The sequence below is a fragment of the Phacochoerus africanus genome, chromosome X (assembly GCF_016906955.1).
Source record: "Phacochoerus africanus isolate WHEZ1 chromosome X, ROS_Pafr_v1, whole genome shotgun sequence".
Lineage (NCBI taxonomy): Eukaryota > Metazoa > Chordata > Mammalia > Artiodactyla > Suidae > Phacochoerus > Phacochoerus africanus.
Genome location: NC_062560.1, coordinates 60892894 through 60913490, shown reverse-complemented (window position 1 = coordinate 60913490; position 20597 = coordinate 60892894). Strand labels below are relative to the sequence as shown.

At 36.1% G+C, this 20597-nt stretch overlaps 1 protein-coding gene across 1 annotated transcript in view; it reads left to right on the top strand.

Moving 5' to 3' along the window:
• The window catches only part of TEX11 (testis expressed 11), a 159334-nt gene that overhangs the window by 60464 nt on the left and 78273 nt on the right, over positions 1–20597 (top strand). Inside the window, exons 7-13 of the mRNA XM_047764210.1 lie at positions 494–579; positions 3338–3394; positions 6795–6835; positions 8338–8424; positions 10070–10140; positions 12083–12199; positions 17721–17793. Coding sequence (XP_047620166.1) covers positions 494–579; positions 3338–3394; positions 6795–6835; positions 8338–8424; positions 10070–10140; positions 12083–12199; positions 17721–17793 — 532 coding nt within the window. The remainder of the gene's footprint in view (positions 1–493; positions 580–3337; positions 3395–6794; positions 6836–8337; positions 8425–10069; positions 10141–12082; positions 12200–17720; positions 17794–20597) is intronic.

Genomic DNA, 20597 nt, shown 5'->3' with positions numbered 1-20597 from the left:
TGGATAGGAAGGAGTGGGTTTCTGGGGCCAATATGAACCTGTTCTGTTTTTGTTAATGAGTTGTATCTTTTTTTGGGGGGGGGGGGATATTTTCTAGGGCTGCACCTGTGGCATATGGAGGTTCCCAGGCTAGGGGTCCAATCGGAGCCGTAGCTGCCCACCTATGCCAGAGCCACAGCAATGCCAGATCCGAGCCACATCTGCGACCCACACCACAGCTCACGGCAATGTCGGATCCTTAACCCACTAAACGAGGCCTGGGATCGAACCCTCAACCTCATGATTCCTAGTCAGATTCTTAACCACTGAGCCACGACAGGAACTCCAATGAGTTGTATCTTCATTCTACCATCTTGTAGTAGCTCTTTTAAGAATACAAAACAAACAAGTTCAAAATTTTTTTTTCTTGCCCTTAATGGACGGGAATATAGCCAACATATTTTAAGTATCACTTTTGAGATGTAATTTAACATATTATGTTTGTCCTTTTTAGAATGAACTACAAATTGTGGCAGGAAAAGCTTTGGAATGTTTAGCTCAGTATTCAGAAGACCCACAACAAGTCCTTACAGCTTTAAAGTAAGTAATCCACATCCTGGGATGTGAGAAGGTTTCCTTCTGTACACCTTACTCTTGGTCTATAAATTCTGCCAAAATAGTGCTGATGTGATCAGGCTGAGTCAATGCCTGTAATACCATTTTTCCACCTGTATTGAGATATAACTGACAAATGATATTGTGTAAGTTTAAAGTATATAACCTAGTGATTTTATATACATTTATATTATAAAATGGTAAGCACAATAAAATTAGGTAACACATCCATCACCTCACAAATTATACACTGTGTGGTGAGACATTTAATATTTACTCTCTCAGCAACTTTCAGGTATATAATTCAGTATTACTAAAGTACAGTCGCCATGTTGTACATTAGATCCCTGGAATGTATTCAGCTTAACTGGAAGTTTATATCAACATCTCTCCATTTTCTCTGCCCACATGCCCTGGCAACCACTATTCTACTCTGTTTGTATGTGTTTGGCTTTTCTTTGCTTTTCTTTCTTTTTTTAGAGATTCTACATGTAAGTGAGATAATAGAATATTTCTCTCTTTCTGTCTGACTTATTTCACTTAGCACAATGCCTTCAGGGTCCATCCATGTTGTCACAAAAGGCAGGATTTTCTTCTTTTATATGCTTGAATAATAATCCCATGTGTGTGCATGTGTCTGTGTGTGTGTGTGCCACATTTTCTTTATCCATTCCTCCATTGATGGACACTTAGGTCGTTTTCATGTCTTGGCTATTATGAATAAAGCTACAATGAATATGGGGTACAGATATCTCTTTAGGATAAGAATTTCCTTTCCTTTGGATGTATACTCAAAAGTGGGATTATTGGATTGTATGGTAGTTCTATTTTTAATTTTTGAGGCGCCTCCATGCAATTTTCCACAGTGGCTATACCAATTTGCATTTCCATCAACAATGCACTAGGGCTCTCTTTTCTCTACAACACTTATCGCTTGTCTTTTTGATAATAGCAATTCTAACAGGTGTGAGGTGATATCTCATTGTGGTTTTGATTTGCATTTCCCTGATGATTAGTGATGGTGAGCATCTTCTCATGTTCCTGTTGGCCATTTGGATGTCTTCTTTGGAAATATATCTATTCATGGCCTCTGGATAGAGGGGTTTTTTTAAAAATCAGATTATTTGTTTTATGCTGTGGAATTATAAGAGTTCCTTGTATATTTGGGATATTAACCCCTTATAAGATATATTGTTTGCAGACATTTTCTCCCATTCCATAGGTTGCCTTTTCATTTTTTAAAATGGTTTCTTTTGTTGTGCAGAAGCTTTTTACTTTGACATAGCTGCACTTGTTTATATTTGCTTTTGTTGCTTATGTTTTGGGTGTCATAATCCCCCAAAAAATTGTTAAGGAGGTTTTTCCCTATGTTTTCTTCTAGGAGTTTTACAGTTTTTAAGTCTTAGATTTAAGTCTTTAATCTGTTTTGAGTTAGTTTTTCTGAGTAGTGTAAGATAGGAGCCCTATTTCATTCTTTTGTATGTGGATATCCACTTTTCCCAGTGCCACTTATTGAAAAGACTGTCCCCCATTGAGTATTCTTGGCTCCTTTATCAAATATTGGTTGATGATATGTACATAGGTTTGTTTCCAGACTCTCTATTCTATTCCATTGGTCTATGTGACTATTTTTATGCCAATACCATGCTATTTCGATTACTACAGTTTGTGGAATATTTTGAAATCAAGCTTTGTTCTCTTTCAAGATTGCTTTGGCTGTTCAGGGTCTTTTATGGTTCCATATGAATTTTAGGATTTTTTTCCTATTTCTGTGAAAATTGTTATTGGAAATTTGGTAGGGATGCTCAGAGTTAAAAAAGGTATCAATTGACCCTGATCTTTCCCTTTCTCTCTATGAAAGAAAATGGTTTATCACAAGGGAACTTTTACATACAAAATAAGGCAGAGGAGGGTGATGTTAGAACATGATAATTCCTAATGATGTGACTGATATTATGCCAGTGGAAATAATTGGAAACCAGAAAGGTTCTATAGTGGATTCTCATTGGTCAACTAGAGACCATACTTCTGAAGGGAAATAGAGTCACAGATATAAAAAAATCATAAGGAGTCTTAAGATACTTGCATGCCTTCAGTCAGATAAATATTTAGAATAATTCAGGATGATTGATGGTATCTTTTTTAATTTTGGATTTGAGGAGCTCCCTCGTGGCTCAGCGGGTTAAGGATCCATGTTGCCACTGTTATGGCTCCAGTTGCTGCTGTGGCACAGGTTCAGTCCCTGGCCTGGGAACTTCCACATGCCATGGACATGGCCAAAAAAAACAAAGATTTTTAGGATTTGAAATTTTACAAACTACCTTATTTTGTCAGTTTGTCATTATGCTGCCAGATCCCCTAAAAAAATAGCCATCCTAGTTTACATAGAACCCAAAGGCCAGTTCTAGTTTCCTTTATAGAAAGAAAAATTTAAAGACTTGTACACTATACATGATGTTCAAACAGGTGATTTGGGGCAATGATAGAAACTGTGGAACTGTTTAAAATTTTATCTAAGCAACACTTTTGTTTTAAAATTATTTTATTAAATTACTCTTCCAAAATTGTAAAATTGGTATATATTCTCATAACAACCATTAAGACCTATAAATAAAATAATTTCATTTTTACTCTCTCTTTTCTCACTTCTGCCTCCTGGAGTAATCAAGATTAATAATTTGGTATATATTCTTTCTTATGTTTCTTCTTAAGCATCACTTTTTTATTTTACTTTATCATGCAGGTGTTTGTGTCGTCTTATTCTTCCAGGAATTTCTCAAATGACAGACTCTGAAAACAAGTAAGTTATAATTCAATAGAAATGATGTATTTATCATTAGAAAAAATATCACTAGAAACCTTATACTGAGAGGTAAGGTCTTCTGAGAATCATATTTTGGCTCTGCTGCTTATTAGATGTGTAACCTGGGCTTCTGTTTCCCCATCTGTAAAATGGGTATAATAATACCTTCCTTATGAGGTTGCTGTGATGACTTGATGAATAAATATCTTTAAAATACTTAGAAGAGTGCTAGGTACTCACCATGCCCTCAATAATATTAGCACTTATTTCATTATGATATTGCATCTGTTTTCCCATTTCTTAACAGGAGGCTTCAGTATGGACATATCTCTTACTTTCCCACAGAAACATATATAACCTGGTTGGCTTCTGATTCTATATCAGCTCAGCTAGTAGTATTCAAATATCTTTCTGCTCACAGTTTCTGTGGCATAAGATATAAAGAACTTAATTTGTGGAAAAATTGGACCACCCACCCATTTTTCATTCATAAAATTCACTTCTTCCTAATAATTAAAAAGAGAATTCAATTCTATTACGGATAACTTTCAGAGAAATATCACCCATCTCTATTTTCTCTGCTTGGACAAAAACTCTGTAATAGTGTATCACTACTTCTTTTTCACTTTGTATATTTGTTCCTGGAGGCAATATACTTTTTCAGTTAAATTCTTTGGGAACTATCTATGACTGAGATAATATTAGATTGATGACACAACTTTTTTCATACTACAAATTTTACCCAAACATTTAAGATAAATTTTGCCACTTCTTTACATGCTCTATAAATCCATTCAAAGGGTACTCAAAAAACTATCTAAAAAAATATATTGGAGTTCCCGTCGTGGTGCAGTGGTTAACGAATCCGACTGGGAACCATGAGGTTGCGAGTTCGATCCCTGCCCTTGTTCAGTGGGTTAAGGATCTGGCGTTGCCATGAGCTGTGGTGTAGGTTGCAGACGTGGCTCGGATCCCGTGTTGCTGTGGCTCTGGCGTAGGCTGGCAGCTACAGCTCCGATTAGACCCCTAGCCTGGGAACCTCCATATGCCGCGGGAGCAGCCCAAGAAATGACAAAAAGACAAAAAAAAAATTAAGATGATTAGAAATTTGAATAATGACCAAATGTTTGATCATATTAAGAAATTAACTTTTAGGCATTTAATGGTTGCATAGTTATGTTTTTTTAAAGAATCCTTTCCTATTTTTAGATACATCTTAAAATATTTATGGATGAAATGATGTGATGTCTGAAATTTGCTTCAAAATAATATAGGAGAGGAGGGAGTAGGTGGAGGTATCATTGATATAAAATTGATGATGAATTAATAATTTTTGAAGCTGGGCTGTAGATACATGGGGATTCTCTCATTTGTTAATGTTTAGACATCTTTGAAGTTTTCAACAATAAAATTAAAAAACAAAAAAGGAAACTCAGAGACTGTACGTAGATAGCTACTGGATTGTAAGAGCTCCTTGAAGGGTAGGACCTTTGTACTTATTTTTGTATCTTTGGAACCTGGGATAGTATCTGACACATAATAGCTACTCAATTTATTTAAATGAATATCAATTCTTTACAAGAAGATCTTTAACACTGGACTTACATGTTACTTGATATTCCATGTAATTGTGATAGATAGTCAAATCCCACTCATTAAAACATGGAGAAAAGGAAAGAGATCTTGTTTAAATTAATGATAAATTTAAATTACAGAATATTTTTAAATATACTTTTATTATTTTCAAGTAAATATAATAATAAAGAACATCTATTGGCAGTGTTTTCAGGTAGAGGTCAGGACCTGATTTAACAAAGAGATTAGGCTAAGATAGAAAAAAAAAGCCTGGAGTTCCCCTCATGGCTCAGCAGTAACAAACCCTACTGTATCCATGAGGATGTGGGTTGGATCCCTGGCCTCACTCAGTGGGTTAAGGATCCAGTGTTGCCATGAAATGTGGTATAGGTCGCAGACATGACTCAGATCCCACGTTGCTGTGGCTGTGGTGTAGGCCAGCAGCTGTAGCTCTGATTTGACCCCTAGCCTGGGAACCTCCATATGCCGCAGGTGCAGCCCTAAAAAAAAAAGAAAGAAAAGAAAAGAAAAAGAAGAAAAAGAAAAGAAACTTAATTCAGTGGGAAGAATCAGAGAACTGAATTCTGGTTTTAGCTATTTCACTAACTTCTGGTTTACCTTAGGCAATAACAGCTATTTAACTTCTCTAAACTTTATTTTCTCTCCTGTTAAATAAGAGAAGCTGAAATGGATAATTTCTAAGGTTCTGTCCTCTTCTAAAAATCTTACAGCTTTCAATTACAGTATCTATCTAATTATTAGCAATTCATGTGCTAAAGTTTTTGAAAGCAGTTTGTCTCTTAAATAGACTATACGTCCCTTTACATGACCTCATTCTTATTTGTACTATTTATTTGCATTAATGGACCCTCCCACTTATTTTATATAGTCACTGAGTTAAATAATGAAGAAGTCAACTTTAGCTCAGCTGAAATTCAGATTAATAAAATTTACTGTTGGAAGTTACTTTATAAAGCAGATGTCTAATATTTATACCTAAGAAAGCTGCTACTTTTCCTGAAGTACAGTCTGTGTTGTGTAGTACTAGACATTCTCCTGATAAGGTAAGTCTTATAGTATGTTCAAAACTACTTCCTATGTTTAGCAATACTTCCATATTCAATCCTTTGTTTAAGCATAATGGGATTTTCCTTTGTTAAAATTTATGTACCCCTTAAAGAAGCTTGACAAAGGGTCAAGAAACCTGGGTGGTAGTCTTGACATTGTCATTAATTGAATGACCTTAGACAAATCATCTCCCATTTCCAGATCTGTTTACTCATCTGTAAAATGAAGGGTATGGATAAGTAGTTTTTAAACTATATTCCTCAGAACACTGGAAATTATGTGGCAGTACCTCAGGAACTTAGAGGAAGCTGAGACTCTATGCCTCCACCCACCACTGGCTCAACCAGAGCAGCTACACTTTTATCTCTTCTTGTATACTAGACTTTTATAAAATTGTATTTGAATCACAGGTTCCAGTTCCCCCTCTTCAAAAAAAAAAAAAAGCTTGAAAATCACAGAGATCACTACCTGCTCTCAAATTCTATGACCCTGTAATATAAAGCCTTATCAGTCATTTAAATCCTTTGCTCGAGAGTAGATGTAGAAGGGGAAGAGAGAAAAAAAATCCTGGGGATGAGGAACAGTATCTTATAGTGGGGAAAAAGTGTTGAAATGATAGGTTGGAGCCTTGAACAGAGTTCACAATTTTGCATTTTACTTGAATAACTCTTAGGCACAAATATAGTCTCTTTTTGGTACTTTTCTGTAGTAAAGCTTTGCAAAGTAGAAAAACACTATTTTCTTTATTTTTTAGAAAGAAGGAAATGGATAGACTTTTGACTTGCTTAAATACAGGTAAATATCTCCTTGGTTATTTTCACTCCTTCATCTTGCCTCTATCCTCTATTAAATTCTCCAAGTACATTGAGCACACTGACCCAGGTTTCATGCTTGAGCTAAGCCTCATGCTTTTATTAATGTTTGTCACAGTAGTCTACCTGGTTTCTTTATTCAAAAGCAGAGAAAAGTTTGTCACCACTAGCATTCATCTCCAAATGTGATTTCAGCTCTGTTTTTATTCCAGTTTGTTTTAAAGACATCTCCCTTCCTTCCTTCTTTCCATTTTTATTGTCACTTGGTCCTAACCTATGCATTGCACAGGTGAAAAAGGATCAAGACAAAAATATTCTTTTTTTTTTTGTCTTTTGGGTTTTTGTTTGTTTTGTTTTGTTTTTTCGTCTTTTCTAGGGCCGCACTTGCAGCATATGGAGGTTCCCAGGCTAGGGAATCAGAGCTGTAGCTGCTGGCCTATGCCAGAGCCACAGCAATGCAGGATCTGAGCCGTGCCTGCAACCTACACCACAGCTCACGGCAACACTGGATCCTTAACCCACTGAGCAAGGCCAGGGATCGAACCCGCAACCTCATGATTCCTAGTTGGATTTGTTAATCACTGAGCCACGATGGGAACTCCAAGACAAAAATATTCTAAACCCTGCTAATTTTCATGTCCTCTGAATCAAATTCAGATTATTTACTGTTATTGTGAAGCTGTCCATCTATCCATCCAAGCCTGTGTTATCTCCTCTATCTACTAATAATTCCTCCCAGTCCACTTCATTCAGCTAACTTCATAGCTACATCAGATTCCTTTTTCCAACTCTATCCTTTCTTTCACGATATTCCTTTTGCCTTATTAATAGGCCTTCCCATTTCTACTGTCCATGTACCTATTTCCTTTTATCTAAAACAACAAAAATCCATATTTTAGAAATTCTATTCCATCTATTGCATTGGTTGAATTTTATACCTCAAATTAAACAGGGTGTTAAATATAGCAAAATGGTTTAGAAACCAAAGCTTTTCAAAAGAGAAAAAGGTTGCTGTTGGCATTCTTATCTCTCAGAAGAGCACATGAGTGTGTAATAAATGCTTCCTGATGATGACAACACGTTCTAGTTCTATACTATGCTTACTATAAGAGCTCAGTAAATATTATGCCAACCTATCAATGTTCTTCCAATTCTCAATCTCCATTTCAGTTTTTAAAATAATTATTCCTATTCTTTATTTCCTTAAACATAAATCATATCTTTCTACCTCAGGTGGTAAATAATTGCTCTAATTAAAATTACAAATCTCTCCAAAGTTGTGTTTGTTCCCCAAAGTTCAAGTTACCAGCTCCTTGGAGCTTGATAATGCTTTTTATCATTTTAATTACTTTTGGTATGCACCCATGTACACACACAAAAAAAGAACTTTCAAAATTCATACTCATGTTTTTAAAGCATGATCAACAATATTGCTAGAGTATAAAGTAAAAGACCTCAAGTATCAAATTTTCCTGTTTGATGCAGCACTCCTGAAACTTGGTCAGTGTTTTGATAGAAGAGCTTTGCCTTCAGACTCAAGGACTAATGAAGCTCATTGGTTTCGAAAAATAGGTAAAAGGAAATTCTGTGGCTATGGGAAACATCGTGGGGTGGTAGGATCAGACAGATGTGGATTCAAATTCTGGCTCTTTCATTTGTAGCTATGGGTACAAGAATAACTTGCTTAATCTCAGTTTCATTATTTATAAAATGGGGACAATTATACATTCTTCACAGGGTTATTAAGAGCTTTAAATGAAACAGTGTATGTATCTGGGATATACTAAGTACTCATTAAATATAAGTTTTCTTCCTTTTCTATAGAAATAGATCTAAGAATAAAATGATGAATTAGAACTGCAGGTGCCCAAGGATATGCTCCTAAATTTGGGCTAGAATGCCCAATTTATTTATAAATATGATTCATCAAAAATGAACTACATAAGGCAATGATATTCTCCTGTACAGCCCAAGGAACTATATCTGATCACATGTGATGGAACATGATGGAGGATAATGTGAAAAAATGAATGTATATATATATATGTATGACTGGGCCACTTTGCTGTACAGCAGAAATTGACAGGACGTTGTGAATCAACTACAATTTTTTTTTTTTAAAAATGAACTGCATGAAACACTATGAATGAATCTCACGAAAATAATGTTGAGTAAAAGAAGTAAAAGAAGGCATTGAGTATCTACTGCATGGTTCCACTTACATACAGTAAAACAAACAAACAAACAAAAAAAAAAACCAGGCAAAACTGATTTAGGGTATTAGAACTCAGGATAGTGGTTACCCTTGAAGGGAGTTGTGCTTAAAGAGGATAGGTGGGATTGCCTCTGGGTTTCCTGATAATGATCAAGATCTTTCTTGGTCTGCATTAGTTACCTGGATATATACACTTTGTGAAAACTCATCAAGGTGTATGTACAATTATGAATTGTGTAATTTATGTAGGTTCTGTTTCAGTAAAAATGTTTATAAAATTGTGGAAGCAGTCATTACAGTGATAAGTAAGCAAGAGCAATTAAGAAGCAATGTCATGAAGTAAATTGGTTCTGTATGGACATTTTTCTGCTTTATGGGCTTTATTGAGGCTCTAATCTAGGAGAAAAGGGAATAAATACAGCAGTCTGGCTTTTGGGAAACTTATGCAAATAATGCAAAATAACAAACTTTAAACTAAGAAAGGTTTAATGACTCTGACCTTTTGGAAGTTTAAAGAGTTATTTTCCAGTACTTCTTTTACTGAATTTTAATTTTGATTTTCCAAGGTAAAGACCATGCTGAATGTTGCCTAATGGAGCTTCTACTGGTCTATGAAAGATGTGAATCTTTACATCAATTTTCCTCAATGCTTAATTCTGGTGCACCTGTTCTTCACTGAATTTTAACTTTCACCAACTAAAGTTGGTGAACGCCTCAATGTGATCCTTATTTTTTTGATGGATTTGTACCAACTAAGAATTTATTATATATTCCCAGTTTTAAAAAGTTCAACACTACTTCCATTGGTCCTTGTCCTAGAATTAAAGATTGGAAGTGACAGAAATCTCTCAATTTACCTGGAAAAAATTTCTCTAAAAACCTAAAATTAGGTTTTTAACCCCTGAGAAACTCCTCATTAGTATATTAATAGGAGTGGAGATTATAATAGTACAGATTAAACAGTAGATTTTCATAGATATGTTATTTCATGTTAACTTTCAGCTTGGAACTTGGCTGTGCAATGTGACAAAGACCCAGTGACAATGAGAGAGTTTTTCATACTTTCTTATAAGGTAAATATCTTCTATCAAATATCTCATTTATGGACCACAACAAGGATATGACCACTATGGCTATAGTCAAGGGCTAAGTATAGAGCAAGACTGGCTTTTAATCCAGGAACTTTTAATATATGTTTAAGCAGGAATGACCTAAGGAGAATTTGATCCTTAAAGGGTATAATATTAGAATATGAGGCAGTTCTCCCCATGCCAAAATATCACAACCATCTTGGAGCCTAAAGTTCTACCATGAGAGACTTACTCCTTTGTCTTTGAAGGAATTTCAGTCTCCTAGAGTCCTATATCAAAATATACCTATCTTTAGGAGGGAATACTCTAAGAAGTTGACAAGTAGCAAACATTAGGAAGGTTTATGAGTAAATCTATAGGCATACAAAATGCTAAGAAGCTTGGACCTACTTTATAATTTTTCTGAGGGTAGGTTCTGTAAATAAGGATTTGTGAGATTGTTTTATAATTATAAACATTTTAAAATATTTGTTAGGGAGTTCTCATTGTGGCTTAATAGGTTAAAGACCCAGGGTTGTCTCTGTGAGGATGCAAGTTTGATCCTTGGCCTCGCTCAGTGGGTTAAGGATCCAACCTTACATCAAGCTGTGGTGTAGGTCACAGATGTGACTTGGATCTGGTGTTGCTGTGGCTGTGGTGTAGGCCAGCAGCTGCAGCTCTGATTCAGCCCCTAGCCTGGGAACTTCCATATACTGCAGGTGTGGCCATTAAACAATTTTTTTTTAATAAAAATAGTTGCTAGCCTCCAAGGTAGAGGTTAAATGCCAGAAAAAGGAACAAGTGTTAATGAGAGGATGAAAGGAGAGGTGGTAAAGAATATCCCTTTTACAATTTTTGGAGTATACAGTTCTAATATGCTGAGTTAGATTAAATGTTCTAGAACTGGAAAAAACTATAGAGATAATCTAGTACAACTCCCTCATATGATATACGAGTTACCTGAGATGTAAAGAGATTGGATGTCTTGAAATGCTATTAGTTAAATGATGTTGATGATTATGATCACTAAATATTTGGGGAAATTAAGAAATAAACTTTGAAAGTTTAGTTATAATGGCCATTTTAATTAGGTGAAATACATTAGTTTTAGTTTTGACATTTGTCATAGCACTAGTAGGATTCCATGTTAGAATCCTTAAGTAGTCAAGAGTTTGGGGTTTTGGGGGGTTTTTTTTGGGGGGGGGGTTCTGTCTTTTCTAGGGCCTCACCCGTGGCATATGGAGGTTCCCAGGCTAGGGGTCTAATCGGAGCTGTAGGTGCCAGCCTACACCAGAGCTGCAGCAATGCAGGATCCGAGCCGCTCTGTGACCTACACCACAGCTCAGGGCAATGCCAGATCCTTAACCCACTGAGCAAGGCCAGGGATCGAACCCGCAACCCATGGTTCCTAGTCGGATTTGTTAACCACTGAGCCACGACGGGAACTCCATAGAGTTTTATTGTAGTAACAATTCTGGCATTTTTCCAAAGCCAGAAGACAAGATTATACCTAATTCTGGTCAAGATTTGACATTGTCTCTTTCAACCTTGAACAATATATGGACTAGTTTCAGCTCTGTTCAATGCAAAGGGGAAATCTATTTGCCAGGGGGAAAATCACTTAGAAATTACAACATAAACCAAGAAGTAAATCACTGCATAGAAATACAGAGCCAAATGACAGAACTTGTAACTGGAAAAGATAAGAAAATTGTGAAGAAATGAAGCTTTTTAATCTCTAGAAAGGTGCTAAAAAACAATAGAAAGTAATGTAAAATTAAAACTGTAAATCAGTGTTATAGTCTATATCATTTTTAAGGTAAGATGTGCTTTTCCAGCTGAATTTTCTCATTCAGACAGGATGTTGCTGATTTTCATTCTGATTGTTTGTGTTCACCTGGCACAATTCTCACTATTCATTGATGTTCTGGTTTTTTCTTATCAGCTGTCCCAGTTTTGTCCTTCGGATCAAGTAATTTTGATTGCACAGAAAACATGTTTACTTATGGCAGCTGCAGTGGATCTAGAGCAAGGGAGAAGAGCTTCAACAACTTTTGAACAGGTAATGTGCAACCTTCAAAGAAAACACAAGAATTCAGTGTGCTGTTTGGTATGTTTGCCTTCCCTGATGCAGTTCTTTTTGATTCTCTTTAGAGAATCCTTTCCTCCATTCTAGCAGCATCTTGATTTCAAAGATTTGTAATAGCTAATTCCACATTTGGCTCGGTCTCTTCTTTTAAAAAGATTGAATAGCTCTTCTTTTAAAATGTTCTTTCCCGTATACTACTCTTTCTGAATCTGTTTTAAATATTCTCTATCTTCATCATCTCCACCTACAGTAGAACTGCTGGGTCATATGGCAATTCTATGTTTAATCATTTGAGGAACTGCTGGACTATTTTCCAAAGCAGCTGCACCATTTTACATTCCCATCAGCACTAGATGAGGGTTCCATTTTCTTCACCTCCTTGCCACCACTTACTATTATGTCCTTTGGATTATGGCCATCTAGTCAAATGTGAAATGGTATCTTTTTGAAGTTTTTTTTTTTTTTTTCGCATTTCCCTGATTACTAACAATGGCATTATTAATGACAGAAAATGTTGAGCATCTTTTCATGTACTCATTTGTCATTTATATACCTTCTTTGGAAAGTGTTTACTGAGATTTTTTTGCCCATTTTTTAATGGAGTTATTTGTATTTTTATTATTGAGTCTAATAGTTCTTTATATATTCTTGATATTTAAATTCTTATCAGATACAATTTGCAATTATTCTCTCCAATTATATAGGTTGTCTTTTCCCTTTCTTGTTAGTGCCCTTTGAAACAGAAACATTTTTAGTTTTGATGATGCCCATATTCTTTGTTTTTGATGTTGTTGCTTGTGCTTTTTGTGCATATCTAAGACCATTGCCTAATGCAAGGTCATGGAGGTTCACCCCTGTTTTCTTCTTCTATGAGTTTTGTATTTTTAGTTCTTACATTTAGGCCTGTGATCCATTTTGAGTTAATTTTGTGTATGTTATGTGTTAGGGGTCCTTCTTTATTCCTTTGCATTTGCAAGTCCAGTTACTCCAGGACCATTTGTTGAAGACTCCTCTTGAATTATTTAGGTACCTTTGTTGAAAATCAATTGACCATATAAGAATGCTTATTTCTGGAACCTCAATTCTATTCCATTGATATCTATTTCTATCCTTTTGGCAATAGCACACTGTTTTGATTATTGTGGCTTTGTAGTAAGTTTTGAAATAGGGATATATTAGTCTTCTAACTTTGTCCTTTTTCAAGATTGTTTTGGCTATTCTCCATCCCTTGAATCTTCTTAGGTTCAACATGTCAATTTCTGCAAAAGAAGCCAACTGGGACTTTGATAGGGATTGCACTGACTGTATAGATCAGTTTGGAGAATATTGAAATCCTAGCAATATTAAGTCCTCTAACCCAAGAACATGGGCTATTTTTCCATTTATTTTGGTCTTTAATTTCTTTCAATAATATTGCACTTTTTCAGAGTATAAACTTTGTACTTCTTTTTTGTTGTCTATTCCATTTTTTTCTATTTCTTTTTGAGTCAGTTTCAGTATTTTTATTTCTAGAAATGTGTCCATTACAATCTAAGTTATCTAATTTTTGGCTTACATTGTTCATAGTATTCCCTTATAATCATCCTTTTTATTTCTGTAAGGTTGGTAATGATGTCCCATCTTTCACTCTTAATTTTAGTCATTTGTGTCTTCTCTCTTTTCTTCTTCATCAGTGTATATAAAAGTTTATAGATTTTTAAAAATATTTTTCATGAACCAACTTTTGGGTTGTTTTATTTCCTATTATGTTTCTAATCTCTAATTCTCATTCTAATTTTTATTATTTTCTTCCTTCTGGTTACTTAAGGTTTAGTTGCTCTTTTTTTCCAAGATTCTTAAGGTAAAAGTTTAGGTTATTTATTTGAGATACCTCTTTTTGTAATATCAGCTTTTATAACCATCAATTTCCTTCCAAGTACTGTGTCTTAATCTGTTTGAGATATTGTAACAAAATACCACAGACTGTGTCTGGGTAGCTTATAAAGAACACGAATGTATTTTTCACAGTTTTGGATGCTGGAAGTCCAAGATCACAGTATTAGCATGGTCACGTTATCTAGTAAGGGCCCTCTTCCTTATTCATAGCTGGCACCTTTTCATTCTGTCCTCACATGGTGGAAAGGGCTAGGAGAGACATGAATCCCATTCATGCAGACTCCATTCTCATGACTTCGGCACTTCCCAAAAGGCCCACCTACTAATACTTTCACCTTTGGGCTTAGGATTTCAACAAATAAATTTGGGGGGCACACATTCAGACCATAGCATTTCATCCCTGCCTCCCCCCCGCCCCCCAATTCAGGTCCTTCTCTCATGCAAAATACATTTACTCCAACCCAATAGCCCCAAAGTCTTGACTCATTCCAGCACTGACTAAAAAGACGAAATCTAAAGTCTCATCTAGAGTTCTCTTGTGGTATAGCAGGTTAAGAATCTGGTGTTATCACTGCAGTGGCTCTGGTCTCTGCTGTGGCTTGGGTTTGATCCCTGGCCCAGGAATTTCGACATGCTGTGGGTGCAGCTAAAAAAAAAGTTTCATCTAAATATGATTTAAACCAGATATGAGTAAGACTCAAGGCAAGTTGCTCTCCAGCTATGAACCTGTGAAATCAAACAATCCCCATTACCAAAGGAATAAATAGAAAAAAAAAAAGGAGTAGCAGAGCCAAAGTGTTACCAAACTCAAATCCAATTGCTTGTCACATAAAAATCAATACCTGATAGGCAAGTGTTGGTAGAAAACAAAGTTGCTTTTACTTAGAAAGTTGGCAATCTGGAGAGAAGGCAGACTTGTGTCCCCTAAAAACCAATTCCAGAGATTCCGTTCAGCCATAAAAGTTTTTAAAAGGGAAAATAGGAAGTAATCTAAGTTAATCATTTACCTAGGGGATCAACTCATAGCCCTGTGGACTCCTGGTGATGTTTCTTTAGATGCTATCTTGTTCACACAGTGTGTTCACAAGATTACTAAAGGGAAAGCTAAGAAAGAGATGGGGTCATCTGTTAATTACTTATTCTTGACCTAAGGAAAGAACCAGCAGATTAGGCCAGGTATTGTGTGATCAAAAGATTTGAAAAGTGTGCTTGGGCTGGAGATGAGTAGAGCATGGGGGAACCTGATTTAAAAGCTAACTACAATATAACTTTGCTAAATTGACTAGAAAAGGGGTCTCCTGCTGAGGGCTTTTTCCTACAAAGAGCTGCTTACAAAGGTAAGCCTAAAACTTAATGGGAAAAACAACATTAAACCCCAAGGCTTGAAAATAATCCTCCTTGTCTTGGTGCCCCACATTTTGAACCCACTACAGCTGCAGTTGGGTTTCCAAGCTTCTAGACCCCACCCACATGGCTCTGCCAAGTGCAATTCATGTTTCAGCTCTTATAAGTTAGGGCTCAGGCTGGAATCCCGCAAGGTAGCTCTACTGGTCTTGAGTGGAAGGCTCTGCTGGGCATTGCCCTAGTGAGGGCTTTCTGCTATGGCCTCTCCCCTACAGAAGTTCTTTGCCTGGGCCCCGAGAGTCCCCAGGGCACCTTTTAAAAGTCTAGAGAGGGCAGCAGTACCCCCAGCTCTTGCACTCTCCATGCTGGGAAGATGATACCAAGCTGATGCCTTCCAGAGGTTTGCAACCTTCTGGAGAGGCAACCACAACAGCCTGTGCTGCACTTGGGGTGGCTTAGCAGCATGGTGCAGGAATTTAAGGAGCAGAGCATAGGAGATAGATGGTACTGGGCAGCAGTGAGCTCCTCCTTTGAAATCCTTCAGCCCCATAGGCCCTCACACCATGGGCCTGTGATAGGTGAGCCAGCCCTGAAGATCTCTGATCTGCTTTTGCAGTCATTCTTCTTTTGCCTTAGACAGTAGGTCTTAGCTTATTTTGAGACAACTGACCAAACTCCCCATTGTCTTGATGTATACCTTTTAGCTTCTGTTGAAATGGTCCATCCACAGCAATCTCCTTATCAAATTCAGCCACACCCTTGGTATTCTCTCCCTATCAAGCTTTTTACTTCTCTTAACACTGATGGGCTAAGAATTTTCCAAATTTTAAAATTCTGCTTAATTTTTGATTAGCAATTCTACCTTTAAATAATTTCTTCTCACATTTTACTGTAAATATTCAAGAGGAACTGACAGGTCTTCAACACTTTGCTTAGATTTCTTTCTTTAGCCAAATATCAATTTCATCACTCACAAGTACTACCTTCTATAAAACGTTGGGAACACAATTTAGCTAAGCTCTTTGCCACTCGCCTTTCCCCTAGTTTCCAGTGTTCCTCATTTCCATCTGAGTGTCATCAGATGTGATGACACTACATCTGTCATCCATATTTCTACCAACATTCTGCTCACAACCACACAGACATTCTCTAAGAAGATTGAGGCTTTCTCTACAGCTCTCCTCTCCTCTTTCTTGGTTCTCAAGAGAATTTCCTTTAACAATCCATTCATGACAATGTAGACTTTCTAGCATGTACTTCCAAACTCCTCCAGATTCCACCCGTTATTTCATATTTTTAGGTATTTGTTACAGCAGCACCCCACTCCCAGTACCAATTTTCTCTCTTAGTCTGTTCAAGCTACTATAACAAAACACAATAGACTGGGTAGCTTATAAACAACAGAAATTTATTTCTCATAACTCTGGGCCTGGAAGCCCAAGATCAAGGTGCCAGCAATGGGTGTTTTCTCTAGTGAGAGCCCTCTTCCTGCTTCACAGCTGACATCTTCTCACTACATCCTCACATTTTTTGTATTTAAATATAGTCCTATAAGCAAGTTGAGGTGAGGGCAATTGAGACCCAGTATATTCAATTAGCAGTGCCTGGTATGGGGACTGGATAGGAGGAGAAAGTGTCAGACTTCTCAGTTGTGCTTGTTTAGAATAGAGCTTCTGCAATACAGATCTTGGGGAGGGGGATGAGAAGTGTTGGCACCATTCCCCTTCTGGTCATCACTAGCCCGGAAACTGAGGGTAGAGTGAGCCCCATCTTCTTGGCCACATCTACCTAAAGTATATTTATTTCACACTGAGTTGGTGGGGGCGGTGAGCAGATCATGGCTCAACTGCCACAGGTACTCAGTGTTCTTACTGAGATTTAGTAGATTTCCTAGAATAGATGTTTCTCCACATGCTCAATGCCCTTAGGACAATTTCCTGAGACTTTACATAATTGTGTTTTATACTTCTCACCAGTTGTTTTGCCCAGGAGAAGAACTTTTCATACCACCATTCTGGAAGTGCTTCTCTTTTGTCCTAGATTATTTGATAATACTTCAGGTTTTCTATTTAATCCTCATTTTCCTGGAACATTAAAGAAACATAAAAATAGCAGCTAATATTTATATATAAATTCCAAAATATTCAGTTTATACTTTCATTTTTCTATAGTTTCATTTGAATTGTTTTTAATTAAAATGATGTGAGATTATTTTTATTTGCTTAAAGTTCTGCTTGGTTGAGACTCATTTCCTCATTGCTTTCTTACCAAATAGACCAAGTTCCTGAGTCGTGCACTTGAGCAGATCCATAAATGCAGAGATGTCTGGAATCTCCTGAAAGAAACAGGTATATAGTGAGCTGGGAGTTTGGTAACACAGTTATAAAAGGGGTTTCAAATCTTAATAACCTAGTCTTTTATCACCAGAAATTTGTGCCACTGAAATACTTGATAACCAATCAAATGATTCTTTAAGAACTAGTTTTTCCCCCACTGTATGTCTGTATTTTAATACTTTGACATGGAGTGAGAATATTTTTATCTTGCTTTTTATTTAAGCATTGAATATAAAGATGGGGCCATCATTGCTCAATATGACATTATTGCTTTTAGTTCACTAGACTTAATATTTAATTTAATCAAGTTTTAACTTTGACTAAATTCTTCCAAGGTACAATCGCAATATTGGATACTGCTAACATTTTGTTATGAAATAATCAAAACAGTAGTAAACTTTTTGAGGTTATACAGTAGCATGCTATCATGGTATTAGCTTTTAGGTTTAGATAGGCTTTTTTTATATTCTGTCCATCTGTTCCTGCTTTAGAATTTTTTTAAAAATCAATAGATATTGAATTGAATTACATGCCTTTTCAGCTTCTATAATCATAGAAGCATTTCTCTTTTGAAGTATTAACATATTGATTTATAATAATAGATTTCCCAAACTGAGTCATTGTTGCATTTCTGGAATAAACCCTGTTTAGTCATGGTGTATTACTATTTTAAAAATGTTAATGAATTCAGTTTCCTAAAATTTAGAAATAATCAGTCTATCATTTTGTATGTGTATGTGTAATATTTTTATAGACTTTGATATCAAACTATAGAAATTTTAAGGGAGAACATAAACACATAAAATTTTATTCACTGCCCTCAATCTATGACAGGCATTTAAAATAATAAAAACAACAAAAGAAAAGGACAGAGAATACCTAAATAACATACTTAGTATGGAAGAGTTAATAGAAATATACTCTATAGCCTGAAAATATCCTATATAGCCTGAGAATAGAAAACTCATTTCTTTTTCATGTGCCCTTTGAACATTTGCAAAATAGATCACAAGAAAAACTTGAACAAATTCCAAGACATAGAAGTAAAATTGACAACATTATCTGATCACAATGCAGAAATTAATAATGGAATCAGGAAACATAACCCTTGACCACTTGGACATTTTAAAAAATAGTAACTATAGAATATCTAGAAAATAATGATAATGTGAGTTCCCATCATGGCTCAGTGGAAACGAATCTGACTAGTATCCATGAGGACACAGGTTCAATCCCTGGCCTCGGTGAGTGGGTTAAGGATCAGGCATTGTCATGAATTGTGGTGTAGGTCGCAGACATGGCTCAGATACTGTGTTGCTATGGCTGTGGTATAGGCCAGTGGTTACATCTCTGATTCAACCCCTAGCCTGGGAACCTCCATATGCCATGGGTGTGGCCCTAAAAATACCAAAAAAAAAAAAAAGAGAAAAGAATGATAATGAAAATACCTCATAACAGAATCTAAAGTGCTAAAGAGTGCTCAGAGTGAAATTAATACTTTCAGTGCCTTTTTGTTTTGGTTCCATCATTACCTTTATTTTTTTTTATTTTTTTTAAAGATTTTTATTTTTTCATATATATATGTATTCTTTTTCTCACATTATCCTCCATCGTGTTCCATCACAAGTGACTAGATATACTTCCCTGTGCTATACAGCAGGATCTCATTGCTTATCCACTCCAAATACAATAGTTTGCATCTATGAACCCCAGATTCCCAGTCCATCTCACTTCTTCCCCTTCCCCTTGGCAACCACAGGTCTGTTCTCCAAGTCCACGTCTGTGGAAAGGTTTGTTTGTGCTGTATATTAGATTCCAGATATAAGTGATATCATATGGTGTTTGTCTTTCTCTTTCTGACTTACTTCACTTAGTATGAGAGTCTCTAGTTCCATCCATGTTGCTGCAAATGGCATTATTTTGTTCTTTTTATGGCTGAGTAGTATTCCATAGTGTATATATACCACATCTTCTTAATCCATTCATCTGTCGATGGACATGTAGGTTGTTTCTATGTATTCACTATTGTGAATAGTGCTACAATGAACATACAGGTGCATGTATCTTTTCAAGGAAAGTTTTGTCCAGATATATGCCCAAGAGTGGGATTGCTGGGTCATATGGTAGTTCTATGTATAGTTTTCTGCAGTACCTCCATACTGTTTTCCATAGTGGTTGTACCAATTTACATTCCCCCCGACAGTGCAGGAGGGTTCCCTTTTCTCCACATCCTCTCCAGCATTTGTTATTTGTGGACTTGTTAATGATGGCCATTCTGACTGGCGTGAGGTGGTACCTCATTGTAGTTTTGGTTTGTATTTCTCTAATAATCAGTGATGTTGAGCCTTTTATTTTGAAAGTGTGTCACAGTGCTAGCTGTCTACCGAAAAATCAATTTCTTCTTTCTAGGAACAGCTACTAGACTATCAATCTGTCTGTCTTTCTATGTTATCAGAGATTTGTAAGTTTAAACAACGAGATACCACTACAAACCTATTAGAATGACAAAAATTCTAAATGCTGACAAGACCAAATGCTGGTGAGTATGTGGAGCAACAGGAATTCTCATTCATTGCTGATAGGAATGCAAAATAATATAGCCACTTTATTAATTTCTTGAAAAACTAAACATACTCTTACTATACAGTCCAGCAACTGTGTTCCCTGGTATTTACACAAATAAGTTGAAAACTTAGTTCCATGGAAAGACTTGCACATGGATATTTATAGCAGCTTTTCATAATTGCTAAAACTTGGAAGCAACCAAGATGTCCTTCAGTGGATGAATGGATAAACTATGGAATGTTTAAACAATG